Genomic DNA, 18,099 nt, shown 5'->3' with positions numbered 1-18,099 from the left:
ATAACTGTATTCCTTCTCACGGTTGCCGAATTTATTGTGTCACTGCCCCTCATAAATGCACCCGAAAACCACTTTACAATTAGCATGGCAGAGGCAATTATATACGACTCAGAGTAAAGGATACGGTGTTGATGAGGTGTTGCAAAACGCGATTGTCCTATCATCTATTCCACACCTTCTTGCCGGCCACCCAAGTACTCAAGACGCTTCCATCGTTTTTGTCGAGTACTACAAGATCAGCATCAGCCCCAGGCCTGAGAGTCCCTTTCGTGCTTTCGATTCCAAGACATTTGGCAGGGTTATACGTGGCACATTTAATGGCATAGGATAATGGGCGTGAGGTAAAGAGGGAGAAATTTCGAACGCATGTGTCGAGGGTTACGACACTGGAGAAAAAATCGTTCATATGAGATGATGGATGTGGAAAATAAGCGTTACCTTCCGGCCAGAGTGTCTGTGCCCTCGATAAAGAGCTTGTCCCCATGTTTGACCACACGGCGACCATCGCGCCAATCATGGTGCCCATCAGGCAAATGAGGATCTAAAAAGGACATAGCTAATAGAGAGTTACGGTCTCCTTCTGGATTCTAAGCCTCAATATGACCCACCATCCGTCACGAGAATACAACCCTCTGGATGAGCGGTATACGCGAGCTAGGGAAGCAAATGCACAAATGGTGACGTCCCCTTGCTCAATCATTTCTCTGAAACGTACTCTGACGCTGTTAGGATGAGAATGAATCCCATCCACGATGATTCCATAGAAAGGCCTTTCAAATTCGTCCAATTCAGCGAGGGTCATGCCTTTCAAACCCTTGCGCTCCTTTCCTATTGGACTCAGAGATGGGGATGCACCATCGGGTGTTTGAGGAGGAGTGACCATCTCATTCAGCGCCTCGGAGACTTTCTGCGAAGAGATAGAGGGTGCTTTTGGCGGATGTCCCACGTACGGTGGTGTTGGCACTCCGAAGGCGGGTTTAAACGTAAGAGAAGGATCGAGCGATAAAGGAGTGATGGCAGCAAGGGTTGCATGGCCCGTCTTGCTGGCTGAGGGCACAGCTCGTGTTGAGTAAGGGCCACCAGCGCCGAGTAAACCGATAATTGCAGGATCCCGATGGTGCAATTGAGGCATCGCATTAAACAAATGCGTAATCATTCTCGCACCGTTCAGTATCGCTTCTGTAGCTATTTTGGACGATGCAACACTGAAATCATACCGTCGTTAGCAGAAATAGATCGCATGGCTATGCGCACCACAAAAGTGGAAGCGCATCGGACCTTCAAATACACACCTATGCCCAATGGAGAAGATTACCCCCCTCTCGGAGAGTTCACTGATGCTGTTCATAACACCATCCAATTCCGGAGCGGCAGTTATCATGCGTACCCCCTCCACGCCTTTGGCGAGATTCTCAGCGCCGTAAACGTCTTCGAAGGATCGAATGCCATCCGGAGCGGTTGCCAGAAGGGGCTCGGCATGGGCGCCGCGTTTGGCTAGCTGAAGGAAAGGTCCCTCGGAGTGCCAACCGAGTAAGGTGGCGGCACCAGGAAACGATCTCTGGGAGAGCAACGGAAGCAATTTCGGGTAAAGGGCTCGTTTCTGTGTCTGTAGATATGCCCAGCTAACGCTATTTAATCACCGAAAACACGGCCGAAGCCACTCACAATTATGGTCGGCAACAAACTAAATGACTCACAGCAATGAAAAATGCCCCAGGTAAGCATGGAACACCATCAGTAATTTGGCAAAGTTATTTACCTAGTTACCCCAGTTTCCACGATCCTGTCCGCTACCATCTTCAGCCCAGCAACGTAGGACTCATCATCCGCGTGAATGCTGAAGTCAAAACCGTATGCCCCATTGATCTGAATGTCAATGAACCCCGGGCTAGCGAACGGAGATTTTGCGGTTCAATCCTAGCAACACGCATGGTTGGATCAGGCTGACCTAAGAATATTCCCGCCCAGGTCTACGATTTTTCCAGGACGTTTCTTGGTAGTGTAAAAAGCTTCCTAAGGACGGGGAGATTGAGATTTGCTGTTTGCCGAGCTGCTCGAACGGGACAGAGACAAATCAGGATGCACCTGAGCATTAAGAATGATTCCTTTGGTGGAATCTACCCAGAGGTCACGCTTGACCTGCGAGCCGTCGTCGAGGGCGAGATGACAGTTTGTGAAGCAGACAAGGGTTTCGTCAGCCATCTCTGGAGGGTTCACAGGAAACATATGCGCGAGAAACGCGCGCATTTAGGACGGGGTGCTGCATAATACAAGTATGACGAGAGGTTGGGCAATTGCCGGGTTCAAGTCACTCTGCGGCCTGGTCGCCGATCCCGTCACCTTTCGCTCACACCTCCGAACTGGTTTCATTTCTCAGGTTTGACAACGATCTTTCACTTTTCACCTGACCATGTGGCACGTCTAAGTATCCTGCACACTCGTACTAAAATCAAAGGAAACTGCAAGTTTCTTCCACAACCCTGCATTTCCGCATTCATGGCGCTTTACCTTTGCATCGATTGCGGGGGAACCAAAGCCGCAGCCGTTGTCGCCAACACTAAGGGTGACATCCTAGGACGTGGGACAGGCGGCCCAGCCAACTTCAAAGATGCGGAATTTGCAATATTCTCCTCCTCGGTCAGGACCGCGGTTGACTCTGCCCTCGCGGCCATTGAGCCGACCGTGGCAATCAGTGGTGATAGGCCACCACCGTCGAACCCAACTCCCCCTACCAATGTCTTCCGGCTGCCTTCTTGGCTTAAGTCAATTGCCAATAGACCTCACTCTTCCACCAATGCCAAGCCATCGGAAGCATTTTTGCCGTCGGATAGATTCAAATGCATTCCCAAGCATACCCAGAAACTATCCTTGTCCTATCCTGATTGCTTGTTCAAGGCTGCGTGGATTGGCGCAGCTGGAGTGGATCGGCCGCAAGACATCCTCGACCTCACACCATTCTTTTCCAAGCTTCTTTCTATTCCTGCAGGCTCTCGTCTCATCATCGAAAATGACACAACACTCCTGGCATCGCCAATATACAAATTCCCTGAAGTCCGTACAGCCATTATTGCTATCTCAGGGACAGGATGCATAGCTACAGCCTTCAGACTGGGCGAAAGCGGTCACCTTCAGAGAGTGAGTCGCGCCGGAGGGTGGGGTTGGATCCTTGGGGATGAGGGAAGTGGTTATCATATTGGTCGAGAGGCCTTGCGCCGCATTCTAGGCAATTCAGACCATGAACAAGCAAGCCCACCTTCTGTCTCGTCCTCGCCTTCACAGGGATCAGCACGGATGCGTTCTTTATCCTCTGAAAGTTCGCCGTCAACTTCATCCTCCCGCCCCATACCGTCTTCCCTCACGTTATTGGAGAGCGCATGTGTGAAACCTGTCGGTTCTCCTACTTTGCAACACCGCATTTTCGAGCACTTCGGCATCAGTTCCGGCCCCGACATTCTTACCGTTGTTTACGCCCCTGATCCTCCCTACAACAGCTACAGTCGTGCTCATCCGTCTGTGGGCTCCCTGCCACTGATTGCCAAATCATATCCAAGTGGACATAAAACCCTGTCCAACAAGGCAACACCTCCGAGAACGTCACCCCGTCCCTTTTACCTCGAAATGGAGCGCAAGGCACGAGTTTCGACATTGACCCCTATTGTTTTCCAATCAGCCTTGTCGGACGGCGATCCCACCGCTTTGGACATTCTTCGCACATCATCATTTCATACTGCGCGTCTCATCACTCAAAATCTTGCCCCCATCGTTGAAGGTGGCCCAGAGGCGTCGGACAGTATCCTTTGCTTTGGTGGGAGTCTTGTTGGTGTGAAGGGATTTCGGGATATGGTGATTGATCATTTGAAGGATCAAGGGCACGTGTTCAAGCATGTAGAGTTCGTCGGGGATGGTGCAGGGAGCGGGGTTTTGAGGCTGCTAACTCTATTTGAGAACTCACCAGACGGTGTGACCTCTTGAAGCATATACTTATTTTATCGAGATCATCACGCACATCTTTTCGCAATTCCTGCATTAATGACATTCGTGTATAGACTAGGTTCCATTTTCAGGGTAGTTATTGTTTGAACAACATACATTTATCGTCTACGGGGTTCATGGTTCCACCCGCGACGTTTCAAACGCTGCCCAGTGGGGGGTGCTTCTGGTGACGAACAGGCGGAGGAACACGGGTTAACGCATCACCTTCCAGAGAAACACGACAGATTGCTGCTGATTTCACGTAAGAGGGTCGAAAAATGAGCCATCCGAGTCCTCCATGGGTGCAATGAACCCGTCTTCCCAGGAAGCGGTTATGTTGGCCCAGTACCCTGCGATCGCAGTTACCGCAGGCAGAGAACAATGCTACGTCAGAGTCTCCTATTGTCGTCGGCCACGCAAAAAAAAAAAAAAAAACAGAGAAATTCAGCCACCTCCACGAACACAAATCACTGGCAGCGATGCAAAGTCGCCTCCGCCATTGACGGCAGTGCCGATCCTCCGGAAACCAAGGTGATGCGCCAGAAGGCGAAACACATTGAGATCAAGTTTGCAGTCTTGAAGGCCACTTCTGTTCGGCTGCAATGATCGATACCCGATCAAATGGGTCAAACAGATTGGGGGCACGGGGCAATTCATCCACCAAGATCCAGAGACTATAGATCCTGCGAAATCACCCGCGTGGCACCGCTTGTTGCGGCAAGTACCCGCTACATGTCGCCTTCTGAGATTTGGCGTACGATTACATTGTATCGGTCAATATGAAGCGGTGATGGAATAGTCGTAGGTAAGTCTCCAAAGTGGCAATTATGGACAAGCCCAGTCAATGGCGATGGAAAGCATGGTACCGCCGGAACAAGACTGATAACAGAGTATGGTGCGAGCCCGAGTTTGAGCAGACTCGTTGCCTGGGCTTGCAACAGAATCAGTACATAGATTATACAGTCATTACTCCTGGAGCAGAACGCATCGCCCCTGATGGGAGCGTCACTTTGACACGTCTAGATTTAGATTTTGAAGCGTGAGTGACGAGGACTGCAATACTAAGCTTGGGACATCCCATGGCTGGACGTGACGGTCGACAAATGCACTATTATCACCACAAGTGCGCTCCGCTTCCATGCTGAATTTATAAGTCTTTTTCAGTGTCGACGCGGTGTCGAGGCAACCCTCGCGTAACTGTGCCGTCCGATGTCTGGTACAGAGTTTGTAATTCCCGCTCTTTCGTTGGATTCAGATGGTTACTCTCCGAGCCGTGACGCCTCCAATTGTCCCCAGACCCCCAAAAGTATTTGATGTTCGTCAAATTCGGCTTTGAGGCCTCTTTCGCTCACTCCGCATGCTGGAAAACCTGAGCTTCCAACTGACAAGAGCAATGTTGCATCGCTACCCCAATTTTATATATGTTGTGAGCATAACAGGTTCCAAGTAATGCCAGTTATCCAAGAGGATGTCGCAAACGTGAGATGATGCAGCCTGAGATGGAAACAGATACCTGACAAAGCTCCAGAGAGACTTGCGGCTAGTTGAGAACTCATCAGACTGTTCTATCGTAATTCGAGGGTCGGAGGATATGCAAGTGAGCCCACTTCCAGATGGTGTCGAATGGTCAGAAGCAAAATATCAAATAAAGATGACACACACTGAAGTGCCGACGGGTCTGGGGAGTGATTCCACGACATTGTGGCATTGGGTTCAAGTCTCTATCGGGGCACAAGCTTGACAAGCTTGAGGCAAACAAATCTCAATCTTCAGCACTCAATCGTTTCTGGCAGCGGCAGAGCAATGATGCTCATCGGAATTGTGTGTGGCGAGGGTGGTGCAGAATATATACCTGACCGGAGAATCCCAAATGAATTGAATCCTTCGCCCCCACCCGAAATTTGATCGGTTTATGGATTGCCTCTCATCGTTGCTTGTCACGGCAGTGATGCTTCCTGTGACTATTCTAGGGCTTTAGCGCGAGGCTCGGATTAAATGGCCGGCCAGCCACTCGCCTAGTTCCCTAGTATCGGAACACAGCTTTCTGTTAAGGCGCGAGCGACAGAACACTCAGCACTTCGTCCAACCCTGTAGCCCTTCTCTGTTCTCGGCTTTTGGACCACCTTTAAGTTATGGAGGACGAAACTTTGTCAGGCGCACTGACACCAATCATTCGACAGACACGCCAAGAACTGCTCGATTATGCACAAAAGATCAATCGAAGATTTATCGAAACCGAGAAAGCCATCTACAATTGGGTACTTTTTGATCTGTTTACGAAAGGGCTCGCTGGGATCGGTGCTCGACTGGGGCGCCGCGCGCGCCGTAACATGGCCCATGAAACTTTGGGATCGTTGTCGGGGGTCATGGAAGAGATGCGGATGATCCAAAGGATGATTCGGGGAGACCCATCGATGGCCAATCGGGGGAGATGGAAAATACAAACAGAGCTGGAAAGGATCGATCAGTGAGCTTTCCCTTGACATCTCATCGGGTCCCTTGCGAGGTTGCTCCACAGAATCGTAGCGAAATTTAAGTCATCCTTCCATCCAATGGATCAGTCGATGAAGGTGACGGGAGTGCAGCTTGAAAATTTCCGGACAGAATTAAATACTTGGTGGCTTGAAGCTCCAGTAAGTGCGCCGTGATTCTTCATTATTAGTTCGACACACTTACCTGCTATGGGACCAGGGTCAGATAGATAGCTCACTATATCCTTCAAACCGGACTCATGATGTCTCTACCACTGATGTCGAAGCTGGACAAGTCGTGGCAGGTGTCAGGGCCCATCCGACGAATGTGATAATCTCTGATCCCTGTCTTTTTAGGCCATAGATGGACCTAGTGCTCCTACGTACACTTTCGCAGAAGAATTTATGCTTAAGACAAGAAGGATTGATCGCAGTCGAACCTATCCTATTCATCACTTCATTGAGTGTCTTCAACATGCATCGCAGTCATCGTCCGTCATATCCATCACAGGTCCTCTGCAAAGCGTTCATTTATACCGCGGACACGGCATGCTTCATCATGAGTTCGCCGTTTTCTGCTTCCGCTCTGTCATGCGTGGTGTTGATTTCACGACCGCCGTTCGGGTGGAGCGAGGGGCGAGGCTTAAGCGCTTATGGTACATGCCTCAAAATGACTCATTTTCTCCGATTGTTGGGGGGCTCTACTGAGAGAATCGATTTCATTTGGACTTTCGAAGGAAAGTCTTCTCTTCGACCCCGCGGACGAGCTTGCCACCATTATTCCTAGTCCTGGAACAGCGACATCCCTCAAATGTATGTGGTTGAACGACTTGGCACAACACCTCAAAACCATTTCATATACGAGTTACAAATATCGACTTTTATCTGAAAACTGTCGATTTTTTGCTCGCAGAAATGTTGCCAATGTTGTGGACCGTTGTACAGAATTTCAGATGGCTTACAGAGTTATATGGTCCGGGACAGCGTCCTCGAGTCTCTTCATGCGGAAGGCCCTACGCAAAGATTTCTTCGGTGGGCGCCAAATACGAAGTCGGAAGGGCAGGGAGATCATCATCAGCAATGATCTGCGAGTTGCAGAAAGCCTCCTCCAAGCCAATCGTACCGAACTGGCCCGTACTAGGTGCATCGCTAGCCTTAGTCGTCTTCGTGACATTAGGCGTGGGTCCAAGCAAGCACTCTATCTGGATTCGCACCTTCGACTCCTCCTGGGTCGCTCGCTGGAGGGCCTGAATCGCTTAGATGAGGCTCTTGATGCCTATCGCTACTCAGTTTGGGTGGCGCGAAATCACAAAGTCGACACGATTCTTCCAGTGGCGATAGAAGCGCTAAGTGGGATTTTGTTCAAGCTTGGTCGCCGTGACGAAGTGGAGCGTCTTGATCGAGAGCTTCTTGCAATCTCTGAAGCCGCTCACCGGGCGCATGGTGACGACCAGTCGGCCGTCGGTCTGGCATGTAGCCTTCATTGGCGTGCCAGCCACTTGCTTGGGTTGTCTGAATGCTTACAAGAGCGGAGAGAGTGGTTGGAAGAAAGTTCGGCCCTCTGGAGGTCTCTCATGGAGAAACAGCGTGATACTCATTCTATCAACTATGCCAGGACACTTCGGGCACTGGCTGATCTTCACATTGAGCTTGGCGACTTAACTTCCGCCTTTACGTATTCATCTGATGCCCTATTTTTGACACGGGAGGCTTTCAATTCGAACCCCACCGCTGTCCACTTGGACCTCATCTCACAACTGCAACAACACTCTCTGCTGTGTGGCCAATTGATTATGGTTGAAGAAGCCCGAGACTGCAGCCAGGAAGCCGTTGAGCAGTGTCAAATCCTTTATACTTTGGATCCCCAGCTTCACCGCGTCAGATTAGCGAATGTCCTCGAATCTCAAGCCCGTCACCTAGCTCTCGACGGACATGTGAACGCAGTGGGACCCGGATTACGTGCCTTAACGCTCTATCGCCGCCTTTACCACAATAATCCAACGTCTCATTGTGCTGCTTACATATCTCATCTCCGATGGGTCGCATCTATTTGCGTCGGCTCTGACACCCATAACCAGGATCAGCAAGACACGAAGTTCTCTGATTCTGTTCTGGAGGAGGCATCAATTGTTGAAGGTGTTGAAGAAATGCGTGGAAAATTCGCACAGATCCCCAAACAATGGAGATTCCCTTTGGCAAATGCTTTGCGTAATCTCGCGGTTCACTACTCCAAGCATCGTCAACTCAATTTCGCGTTGCAGCCAGCAACGAGGGCTCTTACGCTTTACCGACACTTGTACGAGAGTGACTGTGTTCAGTATTCCGAAGCGCTCGAGTTGCATCTGCGTTGGATGATCGAGGTTTCGGAGTCTTTACGGGGCAGACGACTTGTGGAATCAAACCATCAGTGGTCCGTTGAACTGCTGAAGGCGGAGATAGACTCGATTATGGCTAGCCGTCACGCCGCTGATTCAACTTGAAGCGTGGGCAGAGTATGTCGGTGGTTGCACATTCGCTCGAGTGCAGGAGTAGTTCACGGTATCCTCTATCTCACTCGGCTCATGTGTCGAGGCTCAAAGAAAGTCGCCTAGCTAGTATCTGCACTGTTCTAATTTGCATACAGGAGAGTCCAAGGCTATAAAATCTTTGTGCTTAGCCTATGTATGATGTAAAAAGCCTACCACGTCTCGGGTCGATTCTCGACAGAAGATATTATGACGTCGTTCTGGATCCGAGATGCTGTTTCAGAGTCGCCATCCCAAACACATTTCTGGAGTCCAACAAAACGATCTGTGTCTCGTCAACGCGGTTTCGCGACGCGTACTTGAGCACGAATTACTCTCCAGCCTCTTCATCTTGCAACACCGCGCCCAGCTACGCGCACAATGGACCAAACCCACACTGAACATCAGCACCATGACTTCGTCACGGACTACTTTTCTCTTCGAGGTCCTCGGGTGACCCCTGAGTTCGAATTTGCGATACAAATGTCTCTTTTTCTTAAAGATATCGAGTGGTATGTTCTGTATTTACATCTTAACGCCCTGGTACTGAAGGAAAATCTTCGAGTAGCGCTCTAGATGACATGCTATTCAGCTTAGATCTTGGAAATGGTGAAACGCCATCTGCGATCGTGAAAACCCCTCGTCCGATCAATCTTGTTGACGTCTTCTCTCATGGATATCTGTTCATAACGGGGGAGGAAACTCCGGAGGATCTTGCCATCATCGATTACGGCTCTTTTCACGAACTTTACTTTGTCCAACCATGCTTCGGAGGCGCTGATCCTCCGCACTCCTTAGATGAGTGGGAGATTGATCCATATGATTTAGGAGGAGCGTATTCCTCTCAGGACGAAGAGTCGCTGGACACCGGAGATGTCATCCCTTCATCTTCGCCCAATTCAGTCGCTCTAGATTTCGTCGGGGGATGCCATGCTATCCATTCACCTCCAACAGGGTCTGCAGGTGCATCATCTCCATTGGAATCCAATGGTGAAATTACTCCAAATCTTGATGTGCAGTACGCTGACAACATTGGTCACGCAGCGGATCGCTCCGTTTCCTTCTTGTCAACATCCCTCAGCGCGACGTCTTCTCTCTTCAGCTCTCAGTACCACTCTAACTATTCTCTCAGTTCTGGCACATCTACATATTCTCCACAAGCTTACACTATCGCAGGGTTAGAGAAAAGCATGTCAGGTTTATCTATTGGAGGCTCCTACGATTTCTGTCTTGCTCGACCTGAAGTTCTGGGTGATTTGGAGTCTCCGGCGTGCGGTGACATAAACAATATTGATATGTCGGTGGATATGCACGAAATCTCTGACGCACTCACTGGGAGGGATGACAACATTTCTCATATCTCAAGCTCTCCAGACATTGGCGCTCATCACCATACCCAGAATAATCCTTTTCTTGGTGCTTCAATGTCTGCTCAATTTTCAGGGCACGGTGATAAAAGTAGTATTTATATGTCCGTGGATAGGCATGAGGTCTGCAACTCACCTGCTGACAACGGCGACAACGATTCTCTTATCTTAAGATCCCCAGACACTGGCGCGCAGGATGTCCGGAACAATGGCTTCCTTATTGCTTCTGTGTCTGCCCAAACGGACTGTCTTGGGGCGTCTAAAGCATATCACCTCGCTTCTCAATCGTCGTCGAAGATCCTATTTGGAGACAGTCCCAACCCGCCTCCTGGAGCTTCTATTACTAGCTCAACCATCCCTTCTGCGCAACCCGCCCGAATGGTCAAGCCGTTAGCCAAACGCCCGCGTTTCTCATCGAAAGATTCGGGCCTGCTCTTAGAGTTGCAATCCCCATGTTTCGATGCCATTTATCATTAGCGTATGGATCTTCCTACAACATGAACGTCCGGACGAACTTTGATCTTATATCCATGGACAGCTCAAGAAAGATGCCAAATCCGGGAATGTCTGTATAGTCAATGAATCCCAACGTCGAGGGGGGAGGCACACGAATTCCGTGGATGGTTGGAGCAATGCGCATCTCGGGGGTAGGATGGATTGCCAGGTGGTCAAGACGTGGAACTCTAACCATCAGGGCTCTCTCAAGTCACACTTCTGCACACTTTTCCGATGTTTCTTGCAGCACGGACAAGCGATGAACATGGATTGAACACCGCAATTAATCCTTCCGCATTTCTTCACAGTTGTTTGAACCTATTCCTTAATGTACTTATGAATATATATTTCATCACCCGCAGTACTGTGGTGCAACTTGTCGTACTGGCCCCTCACGACCGGACCAGCCCCCAGCAATGTTCTCTGTTATATTGCACCGTGATGAGTAGCTCCACTAGCCCTGAGGTTTGCCTCCATATATAATAATCCACAGCTCAATTCTGATCCACTAATTTTCACGAGTACACCAGGTGCTGCGATTGTGAGTACATCGGCCTGGCCTCCCCCTTGCCCCAGTCCCGTCTTAACAACAAACATGCTCTTGGAATTCTGGGACCACGATTTTCTCTACTATACCCTATGTGAATGGATTCTCAGGATTCCAGGCTTTGATCTGGACGCCATCAACGCTATTGCTCTTACAAAAGGTGACGAGATCTTCGCCACCCAGAACAAGTGGAACAATCCTCCTGCTGTGTTATGGACATGCTGAATCCCCACCAGGCGAGTTCGCCTTTCTCGATGCCTAAGTTCCGTCGTCATCAAGGCAAAGGCCGCCCTCAGGGGCAGAGGACCCGAGCAGTAGTAAGAGTGAAGGGAACGTTCTTCATGAGAAACGCGCGACGATGTCTTTGACGAGACGGCGAAGTGGCAGGAACGGACCAAAGGCTCCAATTGGATTCCTCCACAAACACCCCAACATCCGCATTGCCAAAACATCCGCCAGAAAAATAGTGCGTCCGTCAGTCGGTTCAAGGACTAAGGGATTAAATGCGCGCATCCTGAGAGAATCATGCCACCAATAAGCTGCCAAAGTGCTGTGGACCAACACAGAATGATCTGGAGAATACGAACGGTCTCCTGATCCCCGCTTTTCATTAAGGCTTGGGTGATTGATTATGTGCGAGGATGTAAAACCGGCTTAGTAGCTTGACTCCTGAGATAGAATCGTCGGCACAAATAATGCCGAGTACATGTTTCGAGGTCGGTTCCGCAACAAAGGGAACTGAGAGCGAAGGCGCAGGATAATGTCATCCACAAGATCAGAACTAGATAGGCGAGAGTAAGTTTGAGAGAGTGGATTATGAGCAAAGGGGAGGGTGAGATAATGAAATTCGGGGCGAACCACAGCCATGTTTGGGGGAATGCGGAGGTCACCGGTTGCGATTTCCGGGTCTGCCTGGCATTGGTCACCACGAGGGTTGCGTGGCTTCACTGCCGTGTTTTCTCACGTTGACAGGGCGTATTAGAACTCCAGTACGTGCCCTGATAACAGTGTCCACATCTGAATTGAAAGGAAGTGAGTTACTTGCAGTTACGTGCTCTACATAATCGTTAGATTCAGTAGGATTCAACGTCCATTGTTTATAAAATGGTGACGACGTCAGGCAGCGCAAGGGCAAGGAACAACGACAAAGGTAACGACGTCGGACAGCGGAGGGGTGACGGCGAAGCGCGAAGTTACTCGGACCGTTTTACTTGGGTACTGGCCGATACCGGTTTTTTGAGGCACTCAATGATGGCGGGCATGTTGGTCACGAAGGCTCAGTTGCCTATCCAGTCGGAGATGAAGTTCGTCGCAGGGTAAGAACTGAACGCCTTGGAAATCCAGAACTGGTAGAGGAAGGTTGCTGCTTCGCGGTACCTTAGGTCTGCGATCATAATGCCCCAGGGGAAGGGGTCTTCCCCTGGGTGGTCAGTGACTTTCGCAGCCGGGGCAACAGGGCGTCCAACGAGCGCGGGAAGGCCCATCCAGTGAAATGGTTGCATCATCTACATTCGGGGTGAGAAGAGCAGAACGATGGTAATGGCGTAGTCCCTAGCGTTATTTTAGGTTTGTTGGACCTTTTTTGAAACGTTGGAGCACTGGTGTTCGCTTGAACATACCTTGGATTCTGTAATCGAAGTCCTCGGGCCGGGGCGGACCTGGCAGAGGTGTCGAAGCTACTCCTGTCTCGCTTGAGTGGGGGGGTCGCGATGGGCAGGTTAGTTCCCTGGCGCGTTGTTGGCATTCAGGCTTAATTGCTCGCTTAGTGGTTCTCTTGCACGTTTGGGTTGAAGCACAAGATCTCAATCAGTCATCTGCAGACCTTCATATCCTCTACAAATCTTGCTTAGCGTAATGGTTGATGACTGAGCACTCGTTTGTAGCCCCGTACAATAGCGACCATGCATACTAGTCAACTGTGAGTCGGAATCTCGTTCCGACTCGCGCTGCCCCATGGCAGAGCCAGATCCAGAGGGCCCAGGCTCTCACTTAACTCTCATCCATACCTGCGTACTTCGCTGCTTCCATGGTCGTGAGCAAGCACGAGTCTAGTTTTGCAATATGTCCCTGCTATACAGTTATTCACGGGCCCAGTTCACATTTTGTAATTTTGAGACTATGACATTGGATCAAAACCAAATACAAATTTTTTACGATGGATAGTAGCCAGGCTGGGTATGTACATATTACCGAGAGATATAAAGAAATGGATGAAAAATGAACGAGAATAAAAGCAGACAAGGAAATGCATGGTGCTTTCCCGGCTCAATGGTTCAGTGTGACATGGTGTGACAATTACATGCCGAACCGATAATTCAGTAATATGGTATGAAGCAAGGGTTTGCAGAATATTTGCTCTACTGCTTGAGCTGCTTTTATTCTCAGGGAGTGGGCCATTACTGATTCTGGTGAAAGCAGCAGGCACAGAAAGCAATAAATTTGAGGTACTGAATTTGGAAATTAACTCGGATGTACTGTACTAACACGACCAACAACCGGTCACGCGTCACACGAAGGTTTTGGATTGAATTAAAAATCAACACAACTGAATTGATTGGGTCAGTGTTGCACATGACACAATCAGACATTGAATCAGACCATTTGCAATCTCGTGGTGCTTCCGACTTGGGTCAATTGTCTCGGAGGTCCAAAATACGGATGTAAGCCGGCATTATCGGATTTACCAATAGGACTATGCCACATCTTGAACCTCCCACCCCGCAACGCCAGCTATACTAGAATCTAATTCTTGATTACATGTCCTCGTAACCAAATCTTCAATCTCCATCTCAGCTGCCAAATTATCCTTTGCCTGGAACCAATAGAGATCCCATTCACCATCCAATGCCAAATTAAAGATATCGCGAAGCTTAACACTACTGCTTGCTACCTGCTGGAGTTTTCCATAAACATGATACCTAGCAATATGTGCTATGAAACTCACAGAGGACAAGCTGGGAACTTGAATATCACAGTCTGCCGAAAGGTCTGAAAGCAGAGAAACCTGTAAATTGTGAAAACTGTGATACTCCTCCTGAGGGATGGCCGTTGGACATGAAAGCTCAGGGTCTAAGCGGGATCCGGTGGGGTCTTGATCCCTATCTGAAGGTGCCAGCCCAAAAGAGCGCCGCATGTGTCTTCGGTAAGTGCCTTGAAGTGCATGCTGGCGATTTAATTCCAATTTGATGGCAGAGGACATCACCATCTTCTCTACTGAGAGGCGATTACGCGAAGGATCCTTTGTGTCACCTGTCACTGAGAAGAACCGCTCAGTGTCCGCGGAATTGCAAACAAGCGACAGAACCAAAATGGCTAATTTCGCAAGTGGATCATCTTGCGGAGCGTTGAGCCATGCCATTAAAGGATTAAAATCCTATGAAAATATTCTGAGATAAGAGCACTTCACTAGTGCTGAGATACAAGAACTAACCGGGATCCGCTTACATATGTTACTGCGAGTCCAATCTCCACCCGGGTATCCAAAAACATCGTGAGTTGATGTCAAGTATGCAATTGCGCGCGGTCCAAGATTGCTTGCAGCTTCATTGGTTTCAAAGACTCGGCAGTAAACCTCTTCCATTAGAGTGACAAGCCGCAAATTAGAAAGGTTTGGATTGAATAATCTTCGCTTCACAAAGGGATTGAGAGTGACGGCAACAATGAAGAAAGAATGATCTATTTTTGCCCATCGAGTTTCAAGACTCCTAAGGACTGCATGGACAGTTGAAGTTGGTGCAATAGAGCGGGGAAGGAGATCTAGGGCAGTGTTTATATCCGTGTAATGTTTATACAGTCGTCCAAAGATCAAGGCAACCTGATCGGCACGCGTTGTTGAGGCCTGACATACATTCACAGCAATGGCTAAGGGGGTGATATCATCGGTAATCCTAATGTGGAACTCTATATTAGACAAATTGTCAGAATCGCGCAAACACTTACTGTCGAATATCATTCCAAAAGTTTTCATTATTGATTGTATCAATGATCTGTTGTGCTTTGTTGATCATTTCCCGCCTTGTGCCCGCAGCCATCAGTATGTTATCACTCGATTTGATAATGATACTTTTGAGAGGTCTCTTTAAGTCCAATAATCGCTGGAGTGACATCACATGTGAAGACCACCGAGTAATACACCCACGGATGAGGGTCTTTGCTGTCCCAGTGAACTCCGGAAGAGTCTTCTGCTCAGAGTACAGAAGATGAAGCGCAAGAGAATGGTTATTAAACCAGTTCACAATCTCACTTGCTTGTGCCATGCGCAACTTGACACTATCAGACTGTTTGATGTAATCACCAAGCACCAACTGAACCTATTGAGGACTGTTAACACTCAAATAGTAGAAGAGGTAGGGACGGACTTGGTGTGCATAACAGTCAACTGTGATTAGCCGAGGGAAATTTTGTTTGAGCATTTTCCGTGCTGCGCGTGACTCTCCCGAAGCATCAGAGACCCAACCAATGAGTTTGAGCCCAAGTTTCTCTTCGATAAAAGTCTTCTCTTGAAGCATTAACTTGAAGAGGTTGTCAGCAGTCTTGCGCGAGCCGGATGTGTTATGGACATGTGTCATCCGAACCTGGGTATAGATATGAGTGAATTAACCCTTTACACAGTGAAGAGAGGATATACCATATGGTTTGCAGAAACCATGAATGCGATGAGATGATTCCGAGATGTGTCACGCCAGCCATCACATTGGCCAGTGGCATAGGCACTGCACATCATGTCAGTGAGGCAATTTTGAATAGACTCGAACTCCGCTGAGAGAAGAGGTCCTGAAACTTTGTTTCGTTGCGGTAGCTTGAATGCAGGGTTGAGCATGTGCACAAACTTCACCATTTCGGGGTCGTCAGGCAGTCGGAATGATATCCCAGCAGAGATTATAACGCGGAGAAACTGTCTTTCTAGATCCTCCTGTTGCTTCTTGGGGAGCGGGGGGATATCGGAAATTCCCTCAGACAAAGATGAATAGCTACCGCGCCGGCCAATTTGTAAAGGGGGTGTAAGATGTGTTGGAGATGGTGAATGCCCGGGGGAATGGGATGTAGGTGAATGAGGAGATATCAAGGGACTAGCGGCAGGTGAAATTTGGAGTAAAGGCAAGTTGAGGCGAAGTTGTCGGCCAGGGAGATGTTGATCAAGCCAAGTTTTCCCCATTGCATGCGCATCTGTGGTTGCATGCTCACAGGTTTCAATATGACGTGCAAGCCGTTCAACAGAGCCCTGTATCTCAGAGCAAAGAGGGATTGCTGTTAGAGTCTGATGTTAGCATTCACACAAAGTGCATGGACGGATGGGGAGTTTACCTCTCATATGAAGTTGACTAAGTGAGTGACGAGGTGCTGAACCAGCTGTAAACTCACGGAAGTTCTCCTCCTCCAGTCTTGCCGTTTGGGCATTTATGCAAAAATTGCATTTGTGAATAGTGTGGCTTTTATTGTTTCCAATCTTCTCCTCGAGGTCGAGAAACCACTGACGCAAGGGGCTTTTGCGGCCCATCCCAGGTGTCAAGCAGGGTGAGAAAGAGAGATGAAACACTTAGGATTGTACCCTAGGTTTTTATTGCATGCTCCCGACGCGGTGAACTAGGGCTGGAAGCAAAAGACCGTCATGGTATGTGCATGGGAAGTTGTTCTTGATTCCGCAAAGATAGACAAATGCAGCATTTGGACATCGGAGTCTTATAAAAATTCATTACATGGAAAATGGGTGCTTGACACGCTTCAGCCAACGGATGCTGATCGGACCATGGGACCATGGGAAAAACATCGTCTACTGAATCAGACATTCGGATTTCGGACCATGTGACCATTTGGGACAATGTCCGTGCAACACTGGATTGGGTGCCTCCGGCAATTGCCGGAGGCCGTGGGAACCGGTTGTTGGTCGTGTGAGTACAGTAAACCCAAGTCTGACAAGTGCTCATTCACCACAACAAACAAACATGGGCACATGCGCCAGTGGCCTTCTGTTCCTTGGTAACACACCAAGCTGTAGGACACACTGCGATGTCATAGTCATGTTCTTGGAGTGTGCAAGATGCATAATTTTTGTGTGCACCGTTAACTCGTTGAACAACTGCTATCACTCTTTCATTTCATGTCCGATTTGGTCAAACTTTTGCGTAGCCATAGCCATAGTTATAATATATAAGTGTGCAAAAAATAAAAAAATCCCGGGGCGAAATAAGGATGTTACATGCAAATGAACCATTGAGGGGTGTGAACCATTGGCACGTGAATGACTGTATATATATCTTTGACTTCGTCTCTTTTCAAACCAGACTGAAGACGTCCCGCTCCGATTAACCCGCCTGCTGGGCATATATGCATCAATGGCGTCTCAAAATGAACGCTCAAAGTATATTTTTCATTACGTATCGGTTGTGTGAGCTTTTCAGGTCGGGCGATGCCGACAATCGAGCAGGGAGGCTAGAACTCACTGGGTCACGCAGGTAAGTCACTGTTGTAAAGACTAGTCAGTTAGTGACGTAGCGCTTGCAGCTACACTCGCGCTATAACGAAGGGACCTGAGGTAAGACCAAAAGATGATCTTTATTAAGCCTAGCTAATTGTGTATTTATACTACATCGGGGCTATGCTATAGATCGACGGACGCACGGTCACATCGGGGAGGCGGTGTCGGAATAGTGGGATGTCGGTCAACAGCACAGCGTCAGATGTGGGATCCCGACTATGACTTGTATTCCAACAGTCACTGGCCAACGAACTTGATTGGTTGTCAG

At 48.9% G+C, this 18,099-nt stretch overlaps 6 protein-coding genes across 6 annotated transcripts; 3 read left to right on the top strand and 3 right to left on the bottom strand.

Moving 5' to 3' along the window:
- Positions 1-61: 61 nt before the first annotated feature.
- Positions 62-2,202, bottom strand: EI90DRAFT_2964455 (Metallo-dependent hydrolase; the record flags this gene model as incomplete). The annotated part of the gene is made up of 9 exons (XM_039055490.1): positions 62-386; positions 439-556; positions 609-654; positions 716-1,205; positions 1,293-1,606; positions 1,666-1,684; positions 1,760-1,888; positions 1,949-2,013; positions 2,086-2,202. The coding sequence occupies 9 exons, from the start codon at positions 2,200-2,202 to the stop codon at positions 161-163; spliced, it is 1,524 nt and encodes a 507-aa protein (XP_038923153.1). The 3' UTR covers positions 62-160.
- A 294-nt stretch (positions 2,203-2,496) lies between these two features.
- On the top strand, positions 2,497-4,105 carry EI90DRAFT_2964452 (uncharacterized protein; the record flags this gene model as incomplete). Its single annotated transcript, XM_039055489.1, has 4 exons — positions 2,497-2,682; positions 2,851-3,258; positions 3,370-3,509; positions 3,591-4,105. 4 exons carry the CDS (start codon positions 2,497-2,499, stop codon positions 3,970-3,972), a joined length of 1,116 nt encoding a protein of 371 aa, XP_038923152.1. The 3' UTR covers positions 3,973-4,105.
- Positions 4,106-6,104: 1,999 nt separating this feature from the next.
- On the top strand, positions 6,105-8,923 carry EI90DRAFT_3011207 (uncharacterized protein; the record flags this gene model as incomplete). The annotated part of the gene is made up of 5 exons (XM_039056451.1): positions 6,105-6,439; positions 6,491-6,605; positions 6,801-7,067; positions 7,231-7,256; positions 7,357-8,923. 5 exons carry the CDS (start codon positions 6,105-6,107, stop codon positions 8,921-8,923), a joined length of 2,310 nt encoding a protein of 769 aa, XP_038923151.1.
- Positions 8,924-9,328: 405 nt separating this feature from the next.
- Positions 9,329-10,791, top strand: EI90DRAFT_3115266 (uncharacterized protein; the record flags this gene model as incomplete). The annotated part of the gene is made up of 2 exons (XM_039062762.1): positions 9,329-9,459; positions 9,516-10,791. The coding sequence occupies 2 exons, from the start codon at positions 9,329-9,331 to the stop codon at positions 10,789-10,791; spliced, it is 1,407 nt and encodes a 468-aa protein (XP_038923150.1).
- EI90DRAFT_3029951 (uncharacterized protein) lies at positions 10,669-11,157 on the bottom strand. Its single transcript, XM_039058175.1, has one exon. It carries the CDS (start codon positions 11,003-11,005, stop codon positions 10,805-10,807), a length of 201 nt encoding a protein of 66 aa, XP_038923149.1. The 5' UTR covers positions 11,006-11,157; the 3' UTR covers positions 10,669-10,804.
- Positions 11,158-12,633: 1,476 nt separating this feature from the next.
- On the bottom strand, positions 12,634-13,384 carry EI90DRAFT_3011205 (uncharacterized protein; the record flags this gene model as incomplete). The annotated part of the gene is made up of 4 exons (XM_039056450.1): positions 12,634-12,861; positions 12,976-13,014; positions 13,179-13,201; positions 13,363-13,384. 4 exons carry the CDS (start codon positions 13,382-13,384, stop codon positions 12,634-12,636), a joined length of 312 nt encoding a protein of 103 aa, XP_038923148.1.
- Between the last annotated feature and the right edge of the window lie 4,715 nt (positions 13,385-18,099).

This window comes from Cantharellus anzutake, assembly GCF_015039405.1.
Source record: "Cantharellus anzutake strain C23 chromosome Unknown EI90scaffold_2, whole genome shotgun sequence".
Taxonomy (NCBI): domain Eukaryota; kingdom Fungi; phylum Basidiomycota; class Agaricomycetes; order Cantharellales; family Hydnaceae; genus Cantharellus; species Cantharellus anzutake.
Note: the sequence above shows the minus strand (reverse complement) of the source record. Positions and strands in the feature narration are given on the sequence as shown.